Source organism: Polypterus senegalus, chromosome 10, assembly GCF_016835505.1.
Source record: "Polypterus senegalus isolate Bchr_013 chromosome 10, ASM1683550v1, whole genome shotgun sequence".
Taxonomy (NCBI): Eukaryota; Metazoa; Chordata; class Cladistia; order Polypteriformes; family Polypteridae; genus Polypterus; species Polypterus senegalus.
Window position 1 is genome coordinate 91,250,214 of NC_053163.1, and position 25,330 is coordinate 91,275,543.

General features: G+C 38.6%; 1 protein-coding gene across 2 annotated transcripts in view; it reads left to right on the forward strand.

Annotated features, from left to right (window-relative positions):
• arhgef6 (Rac/Cdc42 guanine nucleotide exchange factor (GEF) 6) overlaps window positions 1-25,330 on the forward strand; it is a 149,329-nt gene that overhangs the window by 32,646 nt on the left and 91,353 nt on the right. For both annotated transcript variants that reach the window (XM_039766178.1, XM_039766179.1), the window contains exons 4-6: window positions 7,972-8,093; window positions 14,319-14,520; window positions 17,215-17,285. In XM_039766178.1, coding sequence (XP_039622112.1) covers window positions 7,972-8,093; window positions 14,319-14,520; window positions 17,215-17,285 — 395 coding nt within the window. The remainder of the gene's footprint in view (window positions 1-7,971; window positions 8,094-14,318; window positions 14,521-17,214; window positions 17,286-25,330) is intronic.

The window sequence follows — 25,330 nt, forward strand, 5'->3', positions numbered from 1 at the left end:
TAAATATAAATTTTTAAATATTTAAATATATATATATATATAAATATGTGTATATATATTGTCACACATGTGTGCATGGGAAGCAGCTGAAGGGCTTAGACAATACTGTTTATACATCTGCCCAGGGGGGGGCGGGGTACGCTGACGCTCTTTCTGAGTTCTCTGCAGGTCTTACCCGGGAAATCCCACCAGGAGCCGCCATTTCCAGGAAGGACACATCACTTCCGGTTCCGGCCCCAAGAATGAGGTCACTTCCGGTTCCGGCCCCAAGGATGATGTCACTTCCAGTTCCGCCCAGAGGGCGACATCATTTCCGCCCTCTGTGCTATAAAGCTCACTGCCTTTGCTTAGGCAGGCAGTTCTGTTTTGGACTCTGTTGTGTAAACAACTATTTAAAATGCCTCAAAGACTTTTGCAGCCGGGAAACCGCATTAAACGGGTGGCTGCCCCAAACCTTTCCGCGCCTCTGGTCTCCAGTTCTTACAGTGGCATAGTCGGCAGGATGGTGTCCCCGAAGAACCCGGGACACGAACTTCAAGGAACCAGGTGGGTGAGTACCGGGGCCGAGTTTCGGGGCAGGGAGTGCGCCGGAGGGTCAGGAAGGACGCGGTGCAGGCTCTGCTCCACGAGCATAACCCGGGGCTACCAACCCATCTCGTGGAGAAGGTAGAGGGGACCCACAGGCGTGGGCTGGCTTCTGGGGAAAACACACCAGTGGCTCAGTATGCTCTTCTGGGTAGGAAAGCCGAGCCGCCCATCGGGACCAAGGTCCCTGTTAGCGATGGGCTGTCCCCAGGCCGGCAGGTGAAGAATATAATAGACTGGGAGTTTAACCCAACTAAAGGGCTGTCAGAGCAGGCTATGGCTCTCTGGCAACAGGTGGGTGAGTGGCTACGGCCATTTGATTTGACCCCCTTGCAAATAGTGCAGCAAGTGGCCTGTTTTTGCTGCTACAGCGATACCCCAGGAATTTGCCCAGCCGCCTGGGGCGAATTCCATTCTATGGACGAGCTGCTACAGCTCTTGCAACCCAGAGGCCGGCTGTGAAACCCGGGAGGCAGAACAGCCCTCTGTGGACTACCCGGGAGTTATGTCCTACAAAGCAGTCCCTTCCACGCAATCCAGAGCCTGTTCGAAGTCGCCGGGCCGTCTGGCTTGCGACCTGTCGGGAACAAGGCGGACCGTAGGGGACAATGGCGGGTTGTTTGTGTGCCCTTAGCAATCCCTGGCGGATAAACATACGGAGAGCTTCTTATTAATGGACATATGATAACAGCGCTGTTTGATTCCGCAGTAAGCGGTCTGTCGTTGCTTGCCGCTTTGTTCTACCGCAACAATGGATTAAGAAAAGACCAGTCTAAAATGTATACACGGAGATATCCGCCGTACAATACCGCCCGGTGTTACGTATGTCTCGGAGGAACCCTTCGGCAGCTTACCGTAGCGGTACACCCGGATCCTCCGTTTCCCGTAATCCTCGGGCGGACTGGTCTGACAGTAACGCGTAGTTTAGAAAGCATTCCCGAAAAGCTTTTGGCCTCGTTATAGATGATAAAGATTCATCTCAAGCTGCTTCCACACCGTAATCAGCCGACAGGGAGTGGGGCGGTAGGCCAAGAGAGTGACGAAGACTCCCGGACCGTCGCGGGCTACTACGCCATCCACTAGCGCCCGCAGCGAGGGAGGATTCTCCCCTTGAGGTCAGACCGACCCGCTCTCTGAGTTGCACTTTCAGTTTAGAGCGACCCGCTTCTTTCAAGAGAGAACAGTGGAATGACGACTCTCTGAAGCACATAAAGAATGCAGTGGTTCTCGTTAACGCCAACGACGCATTTGCCCATGCCACAGGGACCTCACTTTGTCATGATAATGATTATTGTATCGGGTTGCTGAACATGAGGGGAAGGTCCGAAGTTGTTGCTAGTCCAGCGGACCTACCGGCGGCAGGTTTGCGAAGTTAGCACACTCTCACCTTCTTGGAGGCCATCTCGGCCCGATAAAACATTAGAGCGCATTAAGCTCCGTTTTTGGCCGGGGATTAATGAGGAGGTTCGCCGCTTTTGCATTTCCTGTCCGGAGTGTCAACTGCGGCAAATTCCTAGGAAGGACCGTGCTCCTCTGATTCCCCTTCCCCTTATTGACGTTCCTTTGACAGGATTGGGGTGGATATAGTAGGACCCTAGAGCCCTCAGCCCGAGGATATAAATATATACTCGCCCTCGTGGATTATGCAACCCGATTCCCTGAAGCCGCTCCATTGCGCCGCTACCACTAAAAATATTGCACGGAACTAGTAGGAGTCTTTTCACGGTGGGCATTCCTAGAGAAGTCCTGACGGACCAAGGAACGCCTTTCACCTCGGAAACGCTCAAGGAGACTGCCAAGTTACTGAAAATAAAGCATTTAAAACCTGGTGTATCATCCTCAAACCGATGGGCTAGTGGAGAGATTTAATCAAACTCTCAAGCAAATGCTACGTAAGGTAGTCAGCAAGGATGGGAGGAATTGGGACCAACTCCTCCCCTTGTCCTCTTTGCCTACCGGAAGTTCCTCAAGCCTCTACGGGTTCTCTCCCTTTGAATTACTATACGGAAGACAGCCCGGGGCTTATTAGATATTTTAAAAGAGGGCTGGGAAGGGGAGGCACAGCCCTCCACTAATATTTTGGAGTATATCGCCCAATTGCGCGATAGATTTGATGCAATAAGACCTATTCTAAAAGTCATATCGAGGAGGCACAATCAGCACAGGCCCGCCTGTATGACCGTGTACGACTCTCCGGGAGTTCCAACCGGGGGATCGCGTCATGGTATTGGTTCCTACTTCACACTCTAAACTGCTCGCACATTGGCTAGGCCCCTACGAAATTAAGGAGAGGAAGGGATTGGTCGACTATTTGGTGAAACAGCCCAATCGCCGACCAGCTGAGCGAATATATCATGTAAACCTGCTGAAACCGTGGAAGGAGAGGGATCCCGATCCCTCCTCCGGACAGCCCTGCTCTCTTCGGAAGTAAGTTCCCTTAATTTCGGCGAACAGCTATCTCCCAGACAGAGACAGGAGCTCGAAGCAGCTATCCGCTCGGTCCCAGAGGTGGTAAGTGAACAGCCAGGGCGGACCTCTCTGATTGCGCGCGACATATTGACTGACCCGGGGGTGATCGTCCGTGAGCGACCCTACAGACTCCCGGAGGCAAAGAAAGTAGAAGTGGAACTGGAAATCAAGCGAATGCTGGCACTAGGAGTGATCGAGGAAAGTAGTAGTCCCTGGTCCAGTCCCATCGCCTTGATTGCTAAGCCTGACGGCAGTTGGAGGTTTTGCAATGACTTCCGTCGGCTCAACCAAGTTTCCGATTTGATGCTTATCCCATGCCTCGCGTGGGACGACCTCCTCGAGACTGGGACCAGCCAAATTCTTGACTACACTTGACATGACAAAGGGGTACTGGCAGGTTCCTTTAACGGAGTCCGAAGGAAAAACCGCGTTTAGCACTCCTAGCGGACACTGGCAGTATCGTGTCCTTCCATTCGGGTTACACGGGGGGCCTGCGACTTTTCAGCGCCTGGTGGACAAAGTGCTCCGCCCCATAACTCGCTCTGTGCTGCCTATCTGGATGACGTTGTCATCTATTCCAGCACCTGGAAGGAGCACATACAGCAGGTCACAGCAGTATTACGGACATTGGGAGAGGCCGGGCTCCGCATCAACCCCAAGAAATGTTTCTTCGGATTGAGAGAAGCCAAATATTTGGGCTACCTAGTGGGCTGGGGTACTGTGAGACCACAGTGTTCCAAGTTGCAAGCCATAATGGCCTGGCCCAGTCCGCAAACCAAGCGGCAAGTCCAATCCTTTCTCGGTTTGGCGGGTACTACCGCCGGTTTGTGCCTCGCTTCTCCGAGAGCGGCGCCTTGACCGACTTGACAAAGAAAAGAGCTCCTAATACGGTGGTATGGTCTGATAAAGCGGGGGCTGCATTCAGTGACTTAAAAAGGGCTCTGACTTCAGCACCTATCTTAATCTCCCTAACTTCTCTCTCCCTTTGTCCTCCAGACGGACGCGGACACAGGCTTGGGAGCCGTGTTGAGCCAAAGCGCCGACGGTGTTGAACACCCGTTATGTACCTGAGCGGAAACTGTTGGACCGGGAGACCAGGTACGCGGCGGTGGAGAAGGAGGCTCTGGCGATCAAATGGGCGGTGACTCAGCTGCGGTACTACCTCTTGGGTCGCGTGTTCACTCTGGTGACGGATCATGCACCTCTGAAGTGGATGGCCCTTCACAGGGAGTCGAATCCACGGGTCACGAGGTGGTTTCTTGACCTGCAGCAGTACAAATATACGCTCGTTCATCGACAGGGGTCCCTTCATGCCAACGCCGATGCCCTCTCCCGGGCCCACGACCTCTCGGTGCAGGTCGCCCGACCCACGGGTCTGGGCTGAGGGGGGAGTCTTGTCACACACGTGTGCATGGGAAGCAGCTGAAGGGCTTAGACAATACTGTTTATACATCTGCCCAGGGGGGTACGCTGACGCTCTTTCTGAGTTCTCTGCAGGTCTTACCCGGAAATCCCACCAGGAGCCGCCATTTCCAGGAAGGACACATCACTTCGGTTCCGCCCCAAGAATGAGGTCACTTCGGTTCCGCCCCAAGGATGATGTCACTTCCAGTTCCGCCCAGAGGACGACATCATTTCCGCCCTCTGTGCTATAAAGCTCACTGCCTTTGCTTAGGCAGGCAGTTCTGTTTTGGACTCTGTTGTGTAAACAACTGTTTAAAAATGCCTCAAAGACTTTTGCAGCCGGGAAACCGCATTAAACGGGTGGCTGCCCCAAACCTTTCCACGCCTCTGGTCTCCAGTTCTTACAATATATATATATATATTTAAATATGTATATGTGTATATATATATATTAAATATGTATATGTGTATATATATATATATATATATATGTATATATATATATGTATATGTATATATATATATATATGTATATGTATATATATATGTATATATATGTATATATATATATATATATATATATATATATATATATATATATATATATATATATATATATATATATATATATATATATATATATATATATATATATATTTCATTAACACCACAGCAGCTGAAACTGATTAACAACCCCTCTGCTACTTAACTGACCAGATTAATATCCCATAAGTTTCATTGACTTTATGCTATACTCTGATTAAAAGTGTTCCTTTAATTCTTTTGAGCAGTATATATATATATATATATATATATATGTATGTATGTATGTATGTATGTATGTATATGTATATATATATGTATATATATATGTATATGTGTGTGTGTGTGTGTGTGTATATATATATATATATATATATATATATATATATATATATATATATATATATGTAGATGTGTATATGTATAGAGATATATAGAGATACTGTATGTGTAGATATGTGTATATGTAGATATGTATATATGTTTATGTGTGTGTGTATATATATATATATATATATGACAGCAACACTCATAACAGTGACAAAACAATTACATTGACAATCATGTTTCCTTTTCTTTTTCATAACTTCTTTAACACACTACTTCTCCGCTGCGAAGCGCGGGTATTTTGCTAGTAGATAATATTTTATTTTATCCCAAGGGTAAATTATAGGAATTCACAATTGGGAAGCAACATTCAGTACGTGCAAGTGTGTGGATGTGATTCAGAAAACAAATTAGAATTTCTGTATAGCAATGCTCAAATCAAATATTGTTTATTTTCTAAAAGGCACCTTATTCAGGACCAAGTACCTAGGAAATCAGATTTAATGTGTTAATGCTAGATAGACTCCTACCCTATACATTAAAAAAATTGGCATATGTGTGTGCATGTTTTCTGTGTTTTTTCATTTGTTTTCATATTTTATTTTAAATCTAAAGATTGTAGTAAAACACAGAGGAGTAATGAGACTTAAATATAGTCCCTGAAGCTTTTGAAGACTGTGTGTTATTTTTCTTAAGTTTAACTTATTTTAAAAGTTTCTTGGGCAGATGACTTACTTTAGGTTTAAGTTACTTGTTGTGTTAGTTTACAAGTTACATTTTATTGAAAGAAACAATCTTGCTTTCAAAGCATAAGGTTCTGTTATACCTACTTGAAGATGACTGATACCTGACTATAAAAGTAGCTGTTGTGTGTTTTGTAAAGGTTTTCATACGATCATTTAACTATTCAAAAATATTGAAAAAGATTATGAGCATAATGTAAGAGCATAATCGCTTGTCTGTTACAGGGCAAAAATAAATTTTAAAGTTGTATCAAATATTTGCAGCATTACTCCAAAACATTACACTTCAAATTATCATGGTATATTGTCATGGCATAGTAGTTTTTCACAGTCTACATGGGTTTTCTCAAAGTACAATCAAATGAGCATTAGGTTAACCTGTGACTCTAAATTGGCTGAATGTAAGTGTGGCTGAATATGAATAAGTTCAGTGATGCACAAGTGTCCAGGTCTATTTTCTGCCTTGCAGCCAGTGATTCTGGGATATGCTTTAGCCCTCCATAACTTGGTTTGGATTAAGTAGGTTCAAAAATGTTATGTTATTTTACTTCATTGACAAATACAAATAGTCCTTAGGTCTGAAGACGTTGCATATCTGTTATCTGGTCATTCTTGTCAGTTTTCAAACATTGTTCTTATATTCCACATATGGAAAGCTAGTCTGGACCTGAGTGAGATGCATCATACTATATTTCAGAGTGTGCCATGGTATAATTGATGATGAACCAAAGTTACCCAGAGTTGATCTGAGCTGGTCAGTAAGATAACTTTAGATTACATTCCATGCTTTGTGATTTTAATTCTAAATAAAGTGACAAGCTTGAACCTCAGATCTGTGAAGAGTTGTTTAGCCCCGGGTGGCTTGTGAAAGTCATGTGTTTAATGATTCTGACATTTTTTTTAAAGCAAGAAGGTAATCTTTTTGAGTATAAAGTGCATGAAATGGCATACAAAGTTTGAACGGCACAGCAGAGAAAGACTAGTTTAGCTGAGTTAACTCTGTTTATTTGCTTTATTGACTCTATTTATTTATGTCTGCTGTCACAATTACAAACAAAGGTCAAGATCACAGTAATGGATATCATTGCATGAGATGATGATACTGTTTCGACATATGAATAGCTTAGTTTGTGAAAGTTAATTGTCTGTACAGCTATGATGCCTTTAGAAAGATCACATTTCTTTTAGCGTTCTCTTTTTTAAACTGGCCCAGGAATTATAAGGGTTGCTGGGCAGTTTGTTTTCTTTATGGAAAAGTTCTATTAAAACAGATATAGAAGTATCAAAGGGGCTCAGAAATTTCAAATAAAACAGTTAATTCTTTGCACTTTTATTGTTAATATCTGCATTAACTTTCTTATGTTTATTTTGTGATGTTATATTGTCTCACTTTGGCTTCTTGACTGATTCTCTGATGGCTTTGATATAATGTGTTAATAATCATGAAATGCTGTTTTATATATAAATACTGTATTTCTGTATTTCATACTGTTGTGCATCCCTAAAGAGAAATGCTTTTTATCATCAACATGTTATGGCAAGCAATGTTACTCCAAAATAATAGAATCCTGTGTTCTGATACTGTGCTCAGTTGTTGTTTGAGTATAATTTGTATGTATTCCCACTATCTGCTTGAGTTTTCTCCTGCATCCCAAAAATAGGTGCATGTTAGGTTAATTTGTAATTTCATATTGGCCCTGTATGAGTTGCAGTGTTTGTGAATGGGCCCTGTGATAGACTAGCGCTCTGTCCAGGACTGTTTCCTGCCTTCTACCCAGTGTTGCCATGATAGTCTCTGGCCCCAGTGGCCCTCATTTGCATTGAGCAGGTTTGTGAATGTTACATAATATTCATTCTGATACATTTATTTAGATTTTTTTTTTGTTTTTTTTTTTAACAGATCACTGTGTAGAAAGATCATGTACACGCTCTGCCTCCCAAGCACATAGCCAGCCATCCAGTTCTCAGAGAACGTCCTCTTTCAAAGGACATAAATCTTCGCATAGACAATCCAAAAACACGGTGAGGACAATCTTCTTCCTTTTCTTTCAAGTGACCCGTCATTTTGATTTCATAAGAAGGAAATTTTTGTATAATATGGTTCATTATTGTTTTTGATTGAATACAGTATATCATATTTACATGAGAGTTGACACATCAGACTGTATAGAAACATACATTATTCAGATGATTTGTTCCAGTCTCTTAATTACTATGCAACAGAGGAGAAAAGCAACATGACTTACCCGGTCATTTATATTTAAAGCTGGTTAATCAAAACCCAGAAAATTAATCCATAACTGACCCCACAATAATAGTTAATGAATCAGGCCTGCCTAAGATACAAGTAGCTCAGAAGGTGCCATAAACATGTTGTAAAGAAAACACTAAAACATCCCTTCACGTCATTTTTGGAAATGACATATAATATTAATTATACTTTTTTTAACAAATGACAAGATATATACATACAATTTATACAATAATATACAATTTATTTTTGTATAGCCCAAAATCACACAAGAAGTGACGCAATGGGCTTTAACAGACCCTGCATCTTGACAGCCCCCCAGCCTTGACTCTTTAGGAAGACCAGGATAACTCCTAAAAAAAAAAAAACCTTGTAGGGAAAAAATGGAATAAACCTTGGGAAAGGCAGATCAAAGAGAGACCTTTTTCCAGGTAGGTTGGGCGTGCAGTGGGTGTCAAAAAGAAGGGGGTCAATACAATACAATACACAGAACAGAGCAAATCCTTAATACAGTATAAAAATCTAAATTTTAGAAGTATGTAGCAGAATTTAACAGTAGATGATATCATATAATATGATTTGGATATGTTTAGAGTCCTGTTGACCTCATCCATCATGCTGCCTTCTCCATTTGGCCATTCCACGGCTGAAACAGTGCTGGGCCAGCCAATCCGATGAAAGGACCCCTCTCTCCCATGATTCCTGCGATCCTCCATTAGGGATGACTTTACCTTTGGCAGCCAAAACAATTTGGCAGGTAGGCCGTGGCACCAAGTGCCACATTTGCGTACCGAGAACAGAAACAGAATAGGTGAGGTTTAGTATCCAATTATAACTATCGTGTTACTTATGTTTTAGTGCTAATGACTAACAACAGGGATGCAGTATGTACAGTTAATCAGCAGCTCTATTCAGGATATGCTAAACTGAAGTAGTGAGTCTTCAGCTGGGATTTTAAAGCTGAGACTGAAGGGGCATCTCTTATAGTTGCAGGCAGACCATTTCACAGTTTAGGGGCCCTGTAACTAAAAGTTCAACCTTCCACTGTTATTTTATTAATCCTTGGAATCATAAGCAGACCGGCATCTTGAGATCTTAAGGTGTGCTCTTGTTTGTAAGTCATGATAAGTTCAGACAAGTAAGCCGGACCTAGGCCATTTAATGCTTTATATGTTAAAAGGAGGATTTTGAAATCTGCCCTAAACTTAACCGGGAGCCAGTATAAGGATTTAAGAACTGGAGTTACATGTTCGTATTTTCTTGTTCTTGTAATAATTCTTACAGCTGCATTTTGGATTAACTGAAGGCAGTTTAAAGAACTGTTTGAACATCCAGTGAACACCGCATTGCAGTAGTCAATCCTACTAGAAATAAATGCATTAATTAATTTCTCAGAATCCTGTTTATTTAGAAATTGCCTAAATTTCCTAACATTTTTAAGATGGAAGAAACATGATTTGGACAACTTTGTAATATGCACTTTAAATAACATGCTAGAGTCAAAGATAACTCCTAGATTATGGGCTGATTCAGTGAAATTAATGGGGATTCCAGCTGAGTTAAATGATAACAAAATATTGTTGTCATTCCATCCAACAATTAACATCTCTATTTTATCTGTGTTTAAAGACAAGTAGTTCTCATCCATCCACTCCTTTAATTCACTAACACAACTAATTAAAGACAACATCGGAGAAAATTAATTTGATCTAAATGAAAGGTATAACTGGGTGTCATCTGCATATGAGTGAAAATTAACATTATGTTCCCTAATGAGAGATCCCAGTGGAAGCATGTAAAGTGAAAACAGTAAAGATCCCAGTACTGAGCCCTGCAGGACACCATATTGAACATCTGTGTATAATAATGGGGTTCTGTCAGCACATTTTGTACATATTGGAATCGATTTGATAAATAAGAACTAAACCAGGCGAGCACGGTGCCTGTAAGCCCAACATCATTTTCTACCCTGTGCAGTAAATATAAAACATCATCAGATATTCTAACAGTTACCGCTTTGATTTTATTTTTGTGTGTACTATCAGTTTTATTATGCCACAATATCAACTAACTGACTGGAAAAGCCTTTTCATGTATGCTTGAAGTGAACTTTAATCCTCAAATGAACAGTACCTGGTTGACATTTTCTAAATTTGTTGTATTTAAAGGTCCCTATAACACTTTTTACTCTAGATCACATTCTTTACCTGACATATTTATTCTTTCGTTTTCTGACTAGCAGCTGATTTAGTTGCCAATAAACCACTTCAATATATATTAAATCTGTGGACTATCAGAATACATTAAAGTCATGAAACTCAACTGCTTATATTACCATTCATTTACCATAGGTGCAAATGCCAAAGCACTGATATATTTAATTAATTTGTAGCTATGTTGCATAAAAATGCCCAAATATGTTGCTTGTGATTATTCAAGGGAGGAGAAAAAACATGATCTATCTATCCATCCATTTATTTTTAAAGGCAATTGATCCAAACCAGAGAAACCAACCAAAGAGTATACAATGCATAAACCAACTTAATAGATTCAAAGACCAAATGTAAATAACTTTTTCCCATCCATCAGGGTAGAAACTAACTCTGGAATTAAAATATAGAGATGACCCTGTTCTCAAATATCTTGCCACCTCAGACATGCAGATTTGTTTACTAAAAAAAGACCGCTTTGAAATATGATACCTGATACAAGGTATCCATTTCCTGATTTTTAAATGGAGCTAAAACAGTTTTAATAGATTATTAGATACTGTGTTATGTTTTACCTTATCGTAACAATTGCAGTTGTATAGAATTTGATTTGGTTGAGCTCTGTCAAATAAAATGTCAATTAGGGATGTCACAAGAATTCAAATTTCGGCATTGAGTCTATACAAATTCCTGATAATGCAACTGTACAGAATAAACAGAATTGGTACTACTGCACTTGTGTGTGACTGCAATTAGATGATTTACTCCAGAAGGCACAATAATACTTGATAAAGGCATGAATAAAAACTACATATGAAAATGACTCTCAGTAGTGATAATATAGCACCACAAGAACACATGTCGAAAAGAAAAACCTCAGAGGTCGTGTCTTCAGATGCTTTGTGTTCAAGACTGGAGAATTCCGGTGCACGATTGTGGGAATAGTGCTTATTATTTAAAAAAAAAAACACAAAAAAAACACGCACACACACTTATCCAATTACTTATCCAGTTACAGAGTTATTTCAGAAATAGAGTTGTGTGTGATTTGAGAACAGAAATGGTGCAGCCTATCAGATGAGGTGTAATCATTTAGCTTGTAGTGCCAAGAAGTTTTAAGAGGAGACAAAAATGATGGCGAGATAATTCATTTTTTAATGCAGTGTCCTGCACGGGGCCCATGAAATAACTGAGGCTTTGCATACATCTTCTGATTGCACAGATGTCCATCCATCCATTCATTCTAACTAATTTGTCAGAATTTCTAACTAATCAGTTCCAAGATGTGGGGTTATTCTGTCATGCAGTCATTGTAATTCACAGGACTGTTTACACTGGCAGTACTCGCAACAGTTGTAGCAAGTAAAAATTGGGGAACAGTTTTAGGCAAAGTGACTTTTTGACTTTTATACACGGGCAATGAAATGAGCGGCTGTATTTGTTAATACCAAAATAAAACTTATTTATTGTTTCGAAGTACTGCCATTCAACCAATTAGCAGGATAGGCAAAATGTCACACTTCATTTCTAAGTACAAATATGCAAACACTGAACTTGTGTCATTCATTTGTTTTTTTGAAGCCAAACTAATGTCCATTAGTATAATCCATTGAGACAAATGTTGTGAAAGCACATATGTCATATATTTGAAAGGAATGTTGGCAAATATAATGTCTTATCAGTTACACTGAAGGTTAATATTTTAATTTGAGCTGGGAATCAATTTAAAAAATAAATTAACTAATTAATCACATAAATATATTTCATTTATCATGATTAATCACATCTAATATTAAAGAATGTAAGTATAAGATTAATTCATAAATAATGAAGTAAATACAGACTGAATCACAAATTTAATGTGAAATCAACACAAAGGAATTAAAAAAAATAATAATGGCATAGTTTAAACTTAAACAATGACCTTAAACCTGAAATTGAAATTTTATCAAAAAACTATTGAGCAAGTTCAATCTGAATTTGAATGCCTTCCTAAAAGGTAAGTTGACAAGAAGGCAATAAGAAAACAAGGCTATCATATTAATTATAAAACTGGCATGGCATATACAACAAAGAAACTTAAACGTTTAAAATGACTGTTGACTTTGAATGCACTGCTGAAAGAATAGGCATACATTAAAACTTGTGTTAAAACTCCCTTAAATACTATCCTCAATTGTTCATCACCATCAACGACTTGATATTTATACTCTACACAAGTGATTTTCAACTGGTGCACCATGGAAACTGGGTCCTTACATGAGAGAAACATGCTCCTCAGGTGGTCAAGACCTGTCTGAAGAAGGCAGGACTACCTGGAGAAGCTGACGTAATAGCAGCTATGTGAACGCTGTTTAGCAGACACCGCACTTATAGAGTACTTTAGTAGCCAGGAGATTTATCAGGGGTTCATCTGCCTGGATGCAAGTTCACCAGTGACTTTTGCAGAGCTGAGAGACAGTAGGCATACCAGTAGCCTCTGACCCTGGGTTAGCAGAGGGAGGCAGCGAGGGGATTGCCTGTATGAGCGGCAAAAGGACGAAGCAGCTGGAAAATACATCCAAAATGTTCACTAAATATGTTGTCTACACCTTTGCTCCTGGAAAGTTAAAAAAGATCCCTGTTGTTGCAATCTCATTTAAAAATTGACACTGTGCATAAATTAATGAAGATACTGTAAACTTGAATCATGGGTAGGAATAATCATTACGTTTCTATTTCATCAACTTTTGATGTTATGTTAGGGCAGTCAGCACTGTAAGCTGGCTGGCAGACTGATGAGTTAAATACAGAGGTACTAGAGACTTATTTTGGTGTTAGTACTTTTCAAAGATAACTTATTTAGTACTTGTGTGATATGACTTTGATTTGATCTTCTTAAAGAAACATGACGTGAAAGAAAGAGAACATAACTTTAACCCTCACAATTTTTTTCTAGCATTGCACCAGGACTGCCATAACCCAATTTTCCTCCTGCACCACTGCACCTCCGTCAGTATGTGTAAATCAAGAAAATAAAAGCCAGTGCTACGTATTGACATGTGGTATATCGTCGAGAACCATGTAATATGAAATGTTAAACCTTTAAATTAAAATTTTATTTCATAAAATTTTTTATAGGTAGTATTTAAATACAGTACTGGATGTGTATGTAATTCTTTAGGTAAACACTTAACTTATTCGTATTATTGTTTCAGAATGTTAAAAAAAAAAACAACTTAAAAATGCCGCCCTGACCGAAGCAATACCTGAGGCGTTTACATCATTGCCAGCTCTGGATGCAACAATACTTTTTAATGCATTAAACAAGTCACATTTATTGCAACAATTAACTTGTTAACTTTCCCAGGCCTAATTTTAATTCTAATTTTGTACACAGGCTAAGAAAAAACGAAAGTCTTAGAAGTCATATAAGGTACTTTGAAAACGGCACAACAAAGGCTGTTTTACAGGAATTCACCCTGCTTTACCAGAATATGATTATGCCTTATCTAACAAACTTTCTATTATTAGTTAGTGATTATAATCTCCTTGTATTATGGCTAGGTAATGTGAGAATATAAGTATGCAAAGGGTCTTATTATTTATTAGTATTCTATTGGTTAACAACTTTTAATCAGACAGGCAACCAGAAAAAACCTGCTCAGGTACCTATTCTACCATATTGTCAAGTGTTCCTGCATTACCTAAAAATATGCTTAGATATAAGGTGGCTCTTGAAAAGTACAGTTATGTATGTTTTTCCCTATTCGGTCTTTTAACTTATTTCTTCTGCATTACTTTCAGGAAGTGATGGAGAATGGCAGTCAACAGGTGCTTGTTAAAGCCCGCTTCGTTTTCAAACAAACAAATGAAGATGAGCTTTCATTTTCCAAGGGTGATGTGATCAGTGTGACACGCATGGAAGAGGGTGGCTGGTGGGAGGGCACCCTAAATGGCAAAACTGGATGGTTCCCCAGTAATTATGTGAGAGAGATCAAGGCAACTGGTAAGAATAAATAGTGACTTTCAGACGCGTTACATTTAGTTGTTTTGGCTGAAGCAGCGCAAGCAGATACCATATTCATTAATGGCATGTTCAAAAAATACTTTATGCTGCATTTTGAGGAAGAAGAATAGATTGATTGAGGTTAATCAGTCAGTTGACTGAGTATTCACTTTGCCTGTGATGGTGCATATATTTTGGCAAGGTTTCCTTTTTATTTTCAATATAATAATATATCAAAGTAACTGAAGCACGCACATTTTATTGATAAACACAGGGTTTATAGAATATTAATAAATAGTGTAAAAGAAACGCAAAGAACGTGAAAAAGGATTAGAGCGCCAGGTAGCTAACCTGATGCATAGCCATGTAGGAGAGAGGACTAAAACAGATGCGACTTGAGCCTCTTTTATTTCCAAATTAGTTAAAAACTTTGTCCATATCCATTGTGTAGCATTGTTTTCCTCAGCTAACTTTGGGTGTTATGCTTTCAGTTGTGTGCTTTGCACCTTCAAAAGGAAAAGCATTACTCATTCTGACCCTAGAGTTTAGGTGCTGAAATTTCCTTTTTGAAATAAACAAGCTTCTCAGTCTGGGTTCTGTTACTGGCACAGAGTTTATGCTTGGAGCAATGGATCTTAAATGTAATGCTCACCACAAGGTTATTGAGTTTAATCACATCCAGCTTGAAGAGCTCTTGAGATAATATTATCCAGGTGAAACAAGTATGCATTCATTCTCAAAGAGAAATGGATTAGGTTTCTGGTTCGAGAGAGAGAGCTTCTAGTACCTAAAATGAGCTTCTTGGTATCCAGAGAGTATATGAGAGTACTTCTTCCAAAGAGGATAGAAATATATTTTTTAAAGAATGACATCGGATCTGCTAATTGGATCCATTTCTGTTATTGGAGTAAGCAAAAATGTAATTCACATATGCAAACTCAAGATGTCGTTTTAGATGCATCTTTGTCTAATGAGAATTTCTGCAATTGTATTGGCTTATCTTTGATATACACCTCTAGTTGTCATGTAAAAACAGGAGAGCTGCAAATACAGTTCAGCCACTCAATTTAGAGTCCTTCCAAAATGCAAATAAGGGCAGCTAGAATTTTGGATCAATTCTTTTAGCAGAGATGGCTCTGTTGCCACTGAAAGCCAAACAAAATGAAGCAATATCCAGTTTGTCCTATAAGGTTTAAGAAAATTATTCCTTTTACTAAAATGTATTTGGAAATGTATGATGTTAGCCAAAATTTCAATCTAGAACATAGAACATTCAACCACAGTACATATTAATTTGAAAATTTGTTTTTTCAAACAGATCTACTTAATTTTAGACACACACAGAAAAAAATTTTCAGTTGAAACTTAAAGTTCATAATAAATTATTTAACAATATAATTTACACAATTTACGTATTGTTAAATGCTTCCATGTTTTTAGTCAAGAACCTAATAATGAATATTTAGAGATATATTTCATCCATCCATCCATCCATTATGCAACCCGCTATATCCTAACTACAGGGTCACGGGGGTCTGTTGGAGCTAATCCCAGCCAACACAGGGCACCAGCCAACCAAAGGACGTGCACACACACACACACACACACACACACACACACACACACACACACACACACACCAAGCACAAATTGGGGACAATTTAGAATCGCCAATGCACCTAACCTGCATGTCTTTGGACTGTGGGAAGAAAACCGGAGCACCCAGAGGAAACCCACAGTCCACAGATATATTTCACATAATCAAAAATTCTGCAGCAGTATTTTGTCTTGTCCTTAGTTAAATTATATAACTTTCATAATGGGAGAACAAGGATATGCACCTAGAAAGCACTACTGAGTAAACAGTGTAGAACCCACAGATTATTCATGTGGTGTTGTGTTAAACCAGTGGAAGCTAATGCACACACTGCAGTCCTTTAGATCTCTGTCCTGCACTACATGTTCCTAATGGCAACTCAGCAACTGAAGTAGATAATTTGCTGCTACTGTAAAACAGCCTTCTATTAAAATCACTTAAAATATTAACTTTTAGACCAGAGGTAATTTCTATATAAAGTGTGATTTTATGTGAAACAAAAGTTTTTGATACATCTTTTGTCATTTAAACCAGGTGTAAGCCAGTGTGTTTCTTTTGTCCTCCATGATTTCTATACCTCATTGACATTCAACTGAATAACCATAAAATGTAAATTAATTTCAACATCCAAGGTCTTCTGTTACTTTTAAGTGTTCCACTTTTATTTATATATAATATTTGTTCTTGGTAGCATGGTGGCACAGTAATTATTACTGCTGCCTTATAAATTTGACATCCTAGGCTTGAATCTCATGCCCGTTTGGTGTCTGTATGGAGTTTGCACATTCTCCATGTGTTGGGTTTTCCCAAGATAGTCTGATTTCCTCCCACAATTCAAACAGGTGAATAATAAGCTAAGTGGTGACTCTAAATTGGCCAGATATAAGTGTTGGTGTATTTAAGAGTGGGTTCTATGATGCATTGGTGGTCAATCTGTGGTTTGTTTCTTTCTTGTGCCCAGTGTTACTGGTGTAGACTCTGGCTCCCCATAACCCTAAAATGGTTTAAGCATATTTGAGAATGTTATGTTATATGAGTTTTGTGGTTGTTTACTATATTGTAAAACAATTTATATTCTTTATATTTTTTTTGTCCAGATAAGCCTATTTCTCCCAAAGCTTTGAAGGCTTTTGAGACACCCACACTGACAAAAAATTATTACAATGTGGTAAGGCTCTTTATGTTCTTGAATAATATTTCACAGAAAACATTATCTTAAAATGGTCTTTCTGCAGTTGTAGGCAACCAGTTTGTTTTTCTCTTTTGTACTGTTTTTAGAGTAAAATGAATTTGCTTAAATAGCTGGGTGAGTGCTTCCAAGTAAAAAAAATTGATACATTCTGTTAGGAAAGCAGTTTCATGCAGTAAAAGTTCTCACCTGTTTGTTGTGAAGGTTACAGTTTTTACTCCAAAGGAGAATAAACTTTTAAAATTAATTTTATTTATATTCTTGAAGGCAAAAACGGTAAATAGGCTACTCCTAAAGTCCAATTTGGAAAAGATATCCATGTATTAGTCACTTATCAGTTAGTCTTATAATCTTAGTCAAGGCTAGCTGATAGAGATTGTATTGCCAATGCGAATAACAGATTCATATATCCAAAGAGAAGCAAGTCTTTCAAAGGATGTACACAGCTTGTGTGATCGTAATTTTTGTGTTCATAGTTTTTGAAACTTTATCAGATAATTTCTCAGATATGTAATGTAATAGATATAGAATATGATGAGAGAAATACTATAGCACCATGTTAAATACTAATTTAATTAGTTCTGGTTTGGTTAATGCTGTAGAAACCATGAATAAATTGCATTTTTGCAATAGACACAACGGTAAGCAAACATTTTTCCTAGGTCTTAAAAATGATTATGATCATCTGTGTTTTGTAGAGTGGGAATAAACTTGCAGTGATCACTACAGACATGTTGTCTTTAAACCAGCATCACACTGCACTACTTTTCCAGTGATTTTTTTTTTCCACTCATTCCTTTCATTTACATAATCTTACCAAGTTATGGACAGTTGCAACACACACCCATGAATGCTAGTCATGTGGAATAACACTTTAGGTCTGATTTTGTCTTTAATCAAAGGTGTGAGCTCCTGTGTGTATTACTATTGACAATCAATGAGCACTTAGCAAGAAGTATAATGTATACAATGCAGCTGAAATTAAAGAAGGAAAGTGGGTGTTTCAGACTGCAAAAAAAGAAGAGAGACGTGTTTGTCATAATATGACAGAATGAAAAAGAGAGGTCAAGATTATGGCTCAATTCACCATACCTGGAAATACTCATATAGCCACCAGCGCTGTCAGGCAACACGTTAATTGGCTGTAAGAATGAGGCGAGTCCTCAGTACTGTGGAAATTTAAAACTGTGGTAAGAAATTATGAGGAACTCGTGTAATCTGTCATTCCCTGTATTTTCTGATAGTATAATCTGACATTATTAAGGGGATGAGTTTCAGCAGCTGTAGTCTTTAGGTGTGATGTCTTTTTTCTTTGAAGTTGTGTAGTGTGATGCTGGCCTTTGGTGATGTATATATATATATATATATATATATATATATATATATATATATATACTAATGAAAGGCAAAGCCCTCACTCACTCATCACTAATTCTCCGGGTTTGGCGGAAGTGCTGAAGTCCAGGGCTCCTTACGGTGACAACGGGCCCCTACAGGGTAGAGCTTCAAAGCTCTGTACCTGTGGCCCCAAAAGGAACCAGGGTGGTTGCCCCCACGTGGTTTGAGGTGGACATAAGCCCCCTTTCGGTCCTCCTGGGCATCCCGGCCGGGTCACCACCCCAGTCATCTCCGACAATATATATGAAAGAGATGGCCTGTGATACGGTTTGCATATTTGTAGCTGGAGATCCACAAAGGAAGAAAATGAATCACATATCATAAAGTAGTTTTTATTCCTGAGCATTCAACCACTGCTAGGGGTCTTCATCAGAGGATAATTCTTAGACTTACAAGAATCAAAGGCAGTATATAGCAAAAATTACTGGGAGGTGGCTAAGTCAGTGTGATCGGTGGGGGGTATTGGTTGTAAAGTGTTATTTATTATGAACATGTTCTTCTTAAGTTTGCATATGCTGGATTTATGTCCAAGTGTCTGTTGATGGCGTTCTCATTTGATAGCCAAGATTCAGCCAGCTCTCTGGCATTGGCATTGTCCCAGTTAAATGTATGTCCTGTTGATTTAGTGTGCGTATGTATATATATATATATGTGGATGTATATGTATATATATGTTTGTGTGTGTGTGTGTATATATATGTATATATAAATATATATATGACAGCAACACTCATGACAATGACAATGTCAATCATGTTACGTTATTATTAAAATGTTTCCTTTTCTTTTTCATTAATTCTTTAACACACTACTTCTCGCTCATGCAACGGTATTTTACTAGTATATATATATATATATATATATATATATATATATATATATATATATATATATATATATATATATATATATATATATATATATATATATATATATATATATATATATATATATATATATATATATATATATATATATATATATATATATATATATATATATACACACACACACGCACATATATATTTTACACCCTTTGGGGTGCGAGCAGCTGTTGCTGAGCGTGCCAGAATCCATCGAGGAAGAAAACAGAAAAACATTATTTGTGCAAATTCTTAATTTATTTATCCATTCCTAAATAATTAAATGGGCAGGCTATTTCGTATCACTGCAATACGCTGCTTGTTAAAACGGATGACTCCCGCTCTTACGTGCAAGTCTGCGTGGATATTATGAACTATCGTATCTGTTCACGTTCTATTTAAATTTTAAATAGAAGGAATTTTTATTTAGTCGACAGAAATATCTTTGGTAGGAATGTAAGTTAAATGTAGGCATCATTGCATAAATTTTTCTTCACCATACAAATGTAAAGAGTAAATTAGCCTTACATTCCAACCAAAGATATTTGTGTCGACTAAATCAGGGGTGTCAAACTCAATTGCACAGGGAGCCAAAATCCAAAACACACTTTAGGTCGCGGGCCAAACAGGATAAACATTTATTGAACACACTAAAACTAAACTTTTAAAACTTAACTTTTTTGAACATAAATATGAATAAGAACAGACAGGAATATTATTCCGGAATAAATCAACTCAAACCTTAAATAACTTATAATGTTTTGCTCTCCATAAAAATATATCCTGTCTAAATTATACAAGTTAGAAATAAAGTAAACGTTAAAAGAACAAACATTCAAATTTCTTTACTCTTATGTAATTTTATATAAAAAATAAACTTAAATTTGAAATATCCCAAAAGATTTTGCTCTCCATAAAAATATACCTTGTCAAAATTATACAAATTCAGATATGAACATGCTGCATAACAAAACCTGGAAATATAAATAAAATGTATTCTTTTCAGCAATAACAAATCAAATCATTCAGTTGTCATTTTATCAGAGCTGGACGCCTGGCATCTTTTTTTGGCAACAAGTTCATTTATGTTTGGTGTGAGGTTCTGTGTTGTGGAGATTCTCAGGATGGACTGCAGGTGCTCATCAGTGAGGCGACTCCTGTGTGCTGTTTTGTTAGTCTTCATCACTGAGAAGAGCTTCTCACACAGATATGTGCTACCAAACCTGCACAAGGTTCGAGCCGCATGTAGACGGAGCTGGAGCATTTCTGCGGGAATGGAGTGAATAAACTGTGCGGGCCCTGCAGTATCATACTTTGCCTTCAGCGTGCCATTACACTGCAACTCAATCACCTCTATCTGAATCTGCACAGGTGCAGTTTCCACATCAACGGCAAATGGGTTGCGAAACAACTCAAAATTCTTTTTTTGTTCTTCAAAGTCACCAAAGTGACGTGCGAACTCAGTGCGCAGTGCGCTCAGTTTATCAGCAAAGTGCGTATTTGGGAACACCGTTGTGCCGACATGGTTCAACATTACTTGGCAACAGGGAAAGTGGGACAAGTTGCACTGGTGCATTTGTGTCTCCCATAAAAGCAGCTTCACTTGAAATCACTTTGTGATTTTGCACGGGTAAAAACGTCTGCTGAAGTGTCAGATTCTTCTTTAACTCTTCTGCATTCTGTATCTTATGCATTGCATTCAGGTCTTTCAGGTTATCTTGATGTTTTGTCTCATAGTGCCGTCTTAGATTAAATTCTGTAATTACAGCCACATTTGCTCCACAAATGAGACACACGCGTTTACCGCCAATGTCAGTAAACATATACTCAGACTCCCATCGGTTTTTAAAGGCTCTATTTTCAGAATCAACTTTTCTCTTCGGCATCGTGTGGGCTAGCTTCGCAATAACTTGCAGCATTATAAGCTAGACTTGATTAATGCAGTAAGTGTTCAGCAAGGCAGCTGAAGCGCTGCATTATGGGATCTGTAGTTTATTGTGTTACCAGCGCTGCATATCCCTGGGCCATTAATAACAATAATACAGTATATAAAATGATCTCGCGGGCCGGAGATAATTATACGCCGGGCCGAATGTGGCCCGCGGGCCTTGAGTTTGACACATATGGAGTAAATAGAACTTGGAAAGATATATTTTTTCGAATGTGATCGCGCAATTCAGATCGAGTTGACGCGCACTACAGTACAGTACATCGAGCCCGCGTGCTATTGTGGTTTTGCCTGCGTGCCTCAATAAGTCACCCTCCCCTCGTTCTTACTTTTTTACTGTTCATCTAATGAATACACTGAGTATGGCTTTACCAAAACAATCATTGATGGCGAATAAAGTATCCATTATTCATAAAGCTTCAATTGGTGATCTGTCTTTCTGCGTTAACCGCATATTTTTTCATACATCTCAAACCAAGGGGATGCGAAGGTAAAATGAATAAAAATGTGCGCGTACATACTCAGTGCACCCCCTCTCGGGAATCGAACCTCGGTCGTCGGCACTAGAGGCGAAGGCTCTACCATTGCGCCACGGCGTGTGGTTTATCTATTTGAGCGTATGTAGATCGTATGTGTGTGTGTGTATATATATATATATATATATATATATATATATATATATATAATATATAAAATATAAAATATATTTTATATATATATATTTTATATATTTTATATATATTTTATATATATATACCCGCGCTTTGCAGCGGAGAAGTAGTGTGTTAAAGAAGTTATGAAAAAGAAAAGGGAACATTTTAAAAATAACTTGACATGATTGTCAATATGCAGTAATTGTTTTGTGAGTGTTATTGAGTGTTGCTGTCATCAAGGATTTGATTATCATTATTTCTTTCAATCAGGTTCGTATTTGTAGGATGTGTTGTGTTCAAGTTACATTCCGTGTTTGTCAATCGTAAAGATAACAGGTTTCATTCATTGATTCGTTTCTTACTGCATCAATAAACAGCTCGTCTTCCTCTTTATTTGAGACGTGACACATGATGTCACAAGAAACTCCGCCCCCCACAGCCATCCAGCGCAACTCCATTACATTATATGGAGGAAAATAGCTTCCAGTTATGACCATTACATGTAGAATTTCGAAATGAAACCTGCCCAACTTTTGTAAGTAAGCTGTAAGGAATGAGCCTGCCAAATTTCAGCCTTCTACCCACACGGGAACTTGGAAAATTAGTGATGAGTCAGTGAGTGAGTGAGTGAGTCAGTTAGTCAGTCAGTGAGGGCTTTGCATTTTATTAGTAAAGATATATATATTATATATTATTTATTATATATTATTACTGACTCACTCACTCACTCACTGACATGTATAATTCAGAAGGCAGCGAAGCAATAAGAAGCGAGCGAGTGACATATACAACCATATTCATGAATGCTGCTACTTCGGAAACAAAGCACGGTGTAAACCTAAACTTTAAATTAAGTTCATAGACAGGCTGCCGCTGGCGTTTGTCATGCCCACGGGTAATGCGGGATACAAGTTTAATGAGAGGACGCAGGATATAAACGAGAGTTTTGATCACTTTGTAACTAAGTTAAAATTGCAGGTGAGGAGCTGTGCTTATGCAAATTCCGAGACTGTGTTTGTGGGGGATTGACAGTTAAGGCGGGTGGGGGAGTCACGTCATCATCTCCCCTCCCATTTATCTCATTTTGCTCTGAGCTGCGCTCTGCAGCTAACGCAGTGTTACGACTTTGTGACGCTGCCACCAGATACTCGCAGAAAAATCCACAAGTTAATACACACGCTGTGTCTAGAGTTTCTCCACACTGAATCCTCCAGGCACTACTTACAAAAGGTTACATTGACAATCGTGTTATTTTTAAAATAGTTCCTTTTCTTAGCACAAGCACAGCTGAGAAGCTTCGATGCATGTGCTCCATAACGCGTTAAAAATCACGCATTAAATCACAAGCAAAGGGGAGCTTCTGTCAATGCATGATTTCCTGGTACACCGATTACATTGATTAGCGCTTCACGATTCATTTTAGCCTCGCACCCCATTGGTTTGAGAAGAAGTATGAAAAAATATGAGGTTAACACAGAAAAAAAGATCACCAATTGAAGCTTTATGAATAATCGATTCGCCATCAGTAATTGTTTTGGTAAAGCCATACTCAGTGTAAACCTCCTTCCACTTTATAATTTTTCCGCCACTAGCCATGATTAAATGAACGGTAAAAAAGTAAGAGCGAAGCGAGGGTGATTTATTTAGGCAGGCAGGCGACAGCTCAATAGCTCGAATTTGGATATAAGTAGCTTCTATTTAGTCGCCAGAAATATCTTTGTTAGGAATGGAAGTTGAATTTAGTCTTTAAATTTCTATGGTAAAGAAAAAGTTACGCAATTATGACTACATTTAACTATATAAAGTCAAAACCTGTATATATAAAGTCATTCGCGAATATATAAAGTCAAAACTTTAATATATAAAGTCAGCGTCGGTATATATAAAGTCAATACTTGTTTCTGAGTATATAAAGTCAAAACTTGAATATATAAAATAAGCGCTTGAATATATAGCCTAAAGTCATTCCCAAATATATAAAGTCAAAACCTGAGTATATAAAGACGGCGTTGGAATATTTCGGAATATATAAAGTAAGCGCTGGAATATATAAAGTCAAAACTTCAATATATAAAGTCAGCGTCGGAATATACAAAGTCAGCGCTGGAATATCCATCCATTTCCCAACACGTTGAATCCGACCACAGGGGCACGGGGGTCTGCTGGAGACAATCCCAGCCAACACTGGGTGCAAGGCAGGAACTAATCCTGGGCAGGGCACATGCATCATTTTCAAAACATTAACCAAACGGTGTTTTTTAAATTTATTTTTCTGAATACGTTTTTGTTAGCTTAGTTCAGTTCAGAGTCAATCAATCAATCAACATTTATTTATATAGCACATATTCATGCAAAAAAATGTAGCTCAAAGTGCTTTACAAAATGAATAGAAAAATAGAAGACACAATAAAAAATAAACATAAGTCAACATTAATTAACATAAAATAAGTAAGGTCCGATGGCCAGGGTGGACAGAAAAAACAAAAAAAAACTCCAAGAGTTGGAGAAAAAAAATAAAATCTGTAGGGTCGTTTCAATCAATAGATTTTGACTTTCACTTTATGTATTCAGGAGTGAGTTTATATACTCCGATGTTGACTTTATATAATCAGGAATGACTTTATAAATTCCGATGCTGACTTTGGATATTCAGGTTTTGACTTTATATATTCCTGCGATGACTTTATATATTCAACTTTTGACTTTATATATTCTGACGCCGACTTTATATATTCATAAAATCAATTTATTTGCCTGTTTGGCACCCCATTGTATATGTGTGTGTGTATATATGTACACATGTATGTATGTATGTATGTATGTGTATATATAATATATATATATTGTGAACTGGGAACATAGTTCCACCACACACCGTTTATGTACAAGAATTTACAGTTTGTGCTCACGTGCACCCCCAGTGCCTCTCGCACCGTTCCCCCAAATGTCCAGGCCACACAAGTGCTATGTCTTTCTCCTGGCCACCTCCCGTCCCCTCTCCAGTTCTGTCCTCTTCCACCTGACATCCACTGCTGACTGGAGGGAGACGGCCCCTTATATGGGAACCCGGATGGGCTCCAGCTGCTTCCCGGCAATCAGTCATAGCCACACCCCAGTGTGGCGGAAGTGCCGGCTGCGCACCCGGAAGCCGTCCGGGTGTCC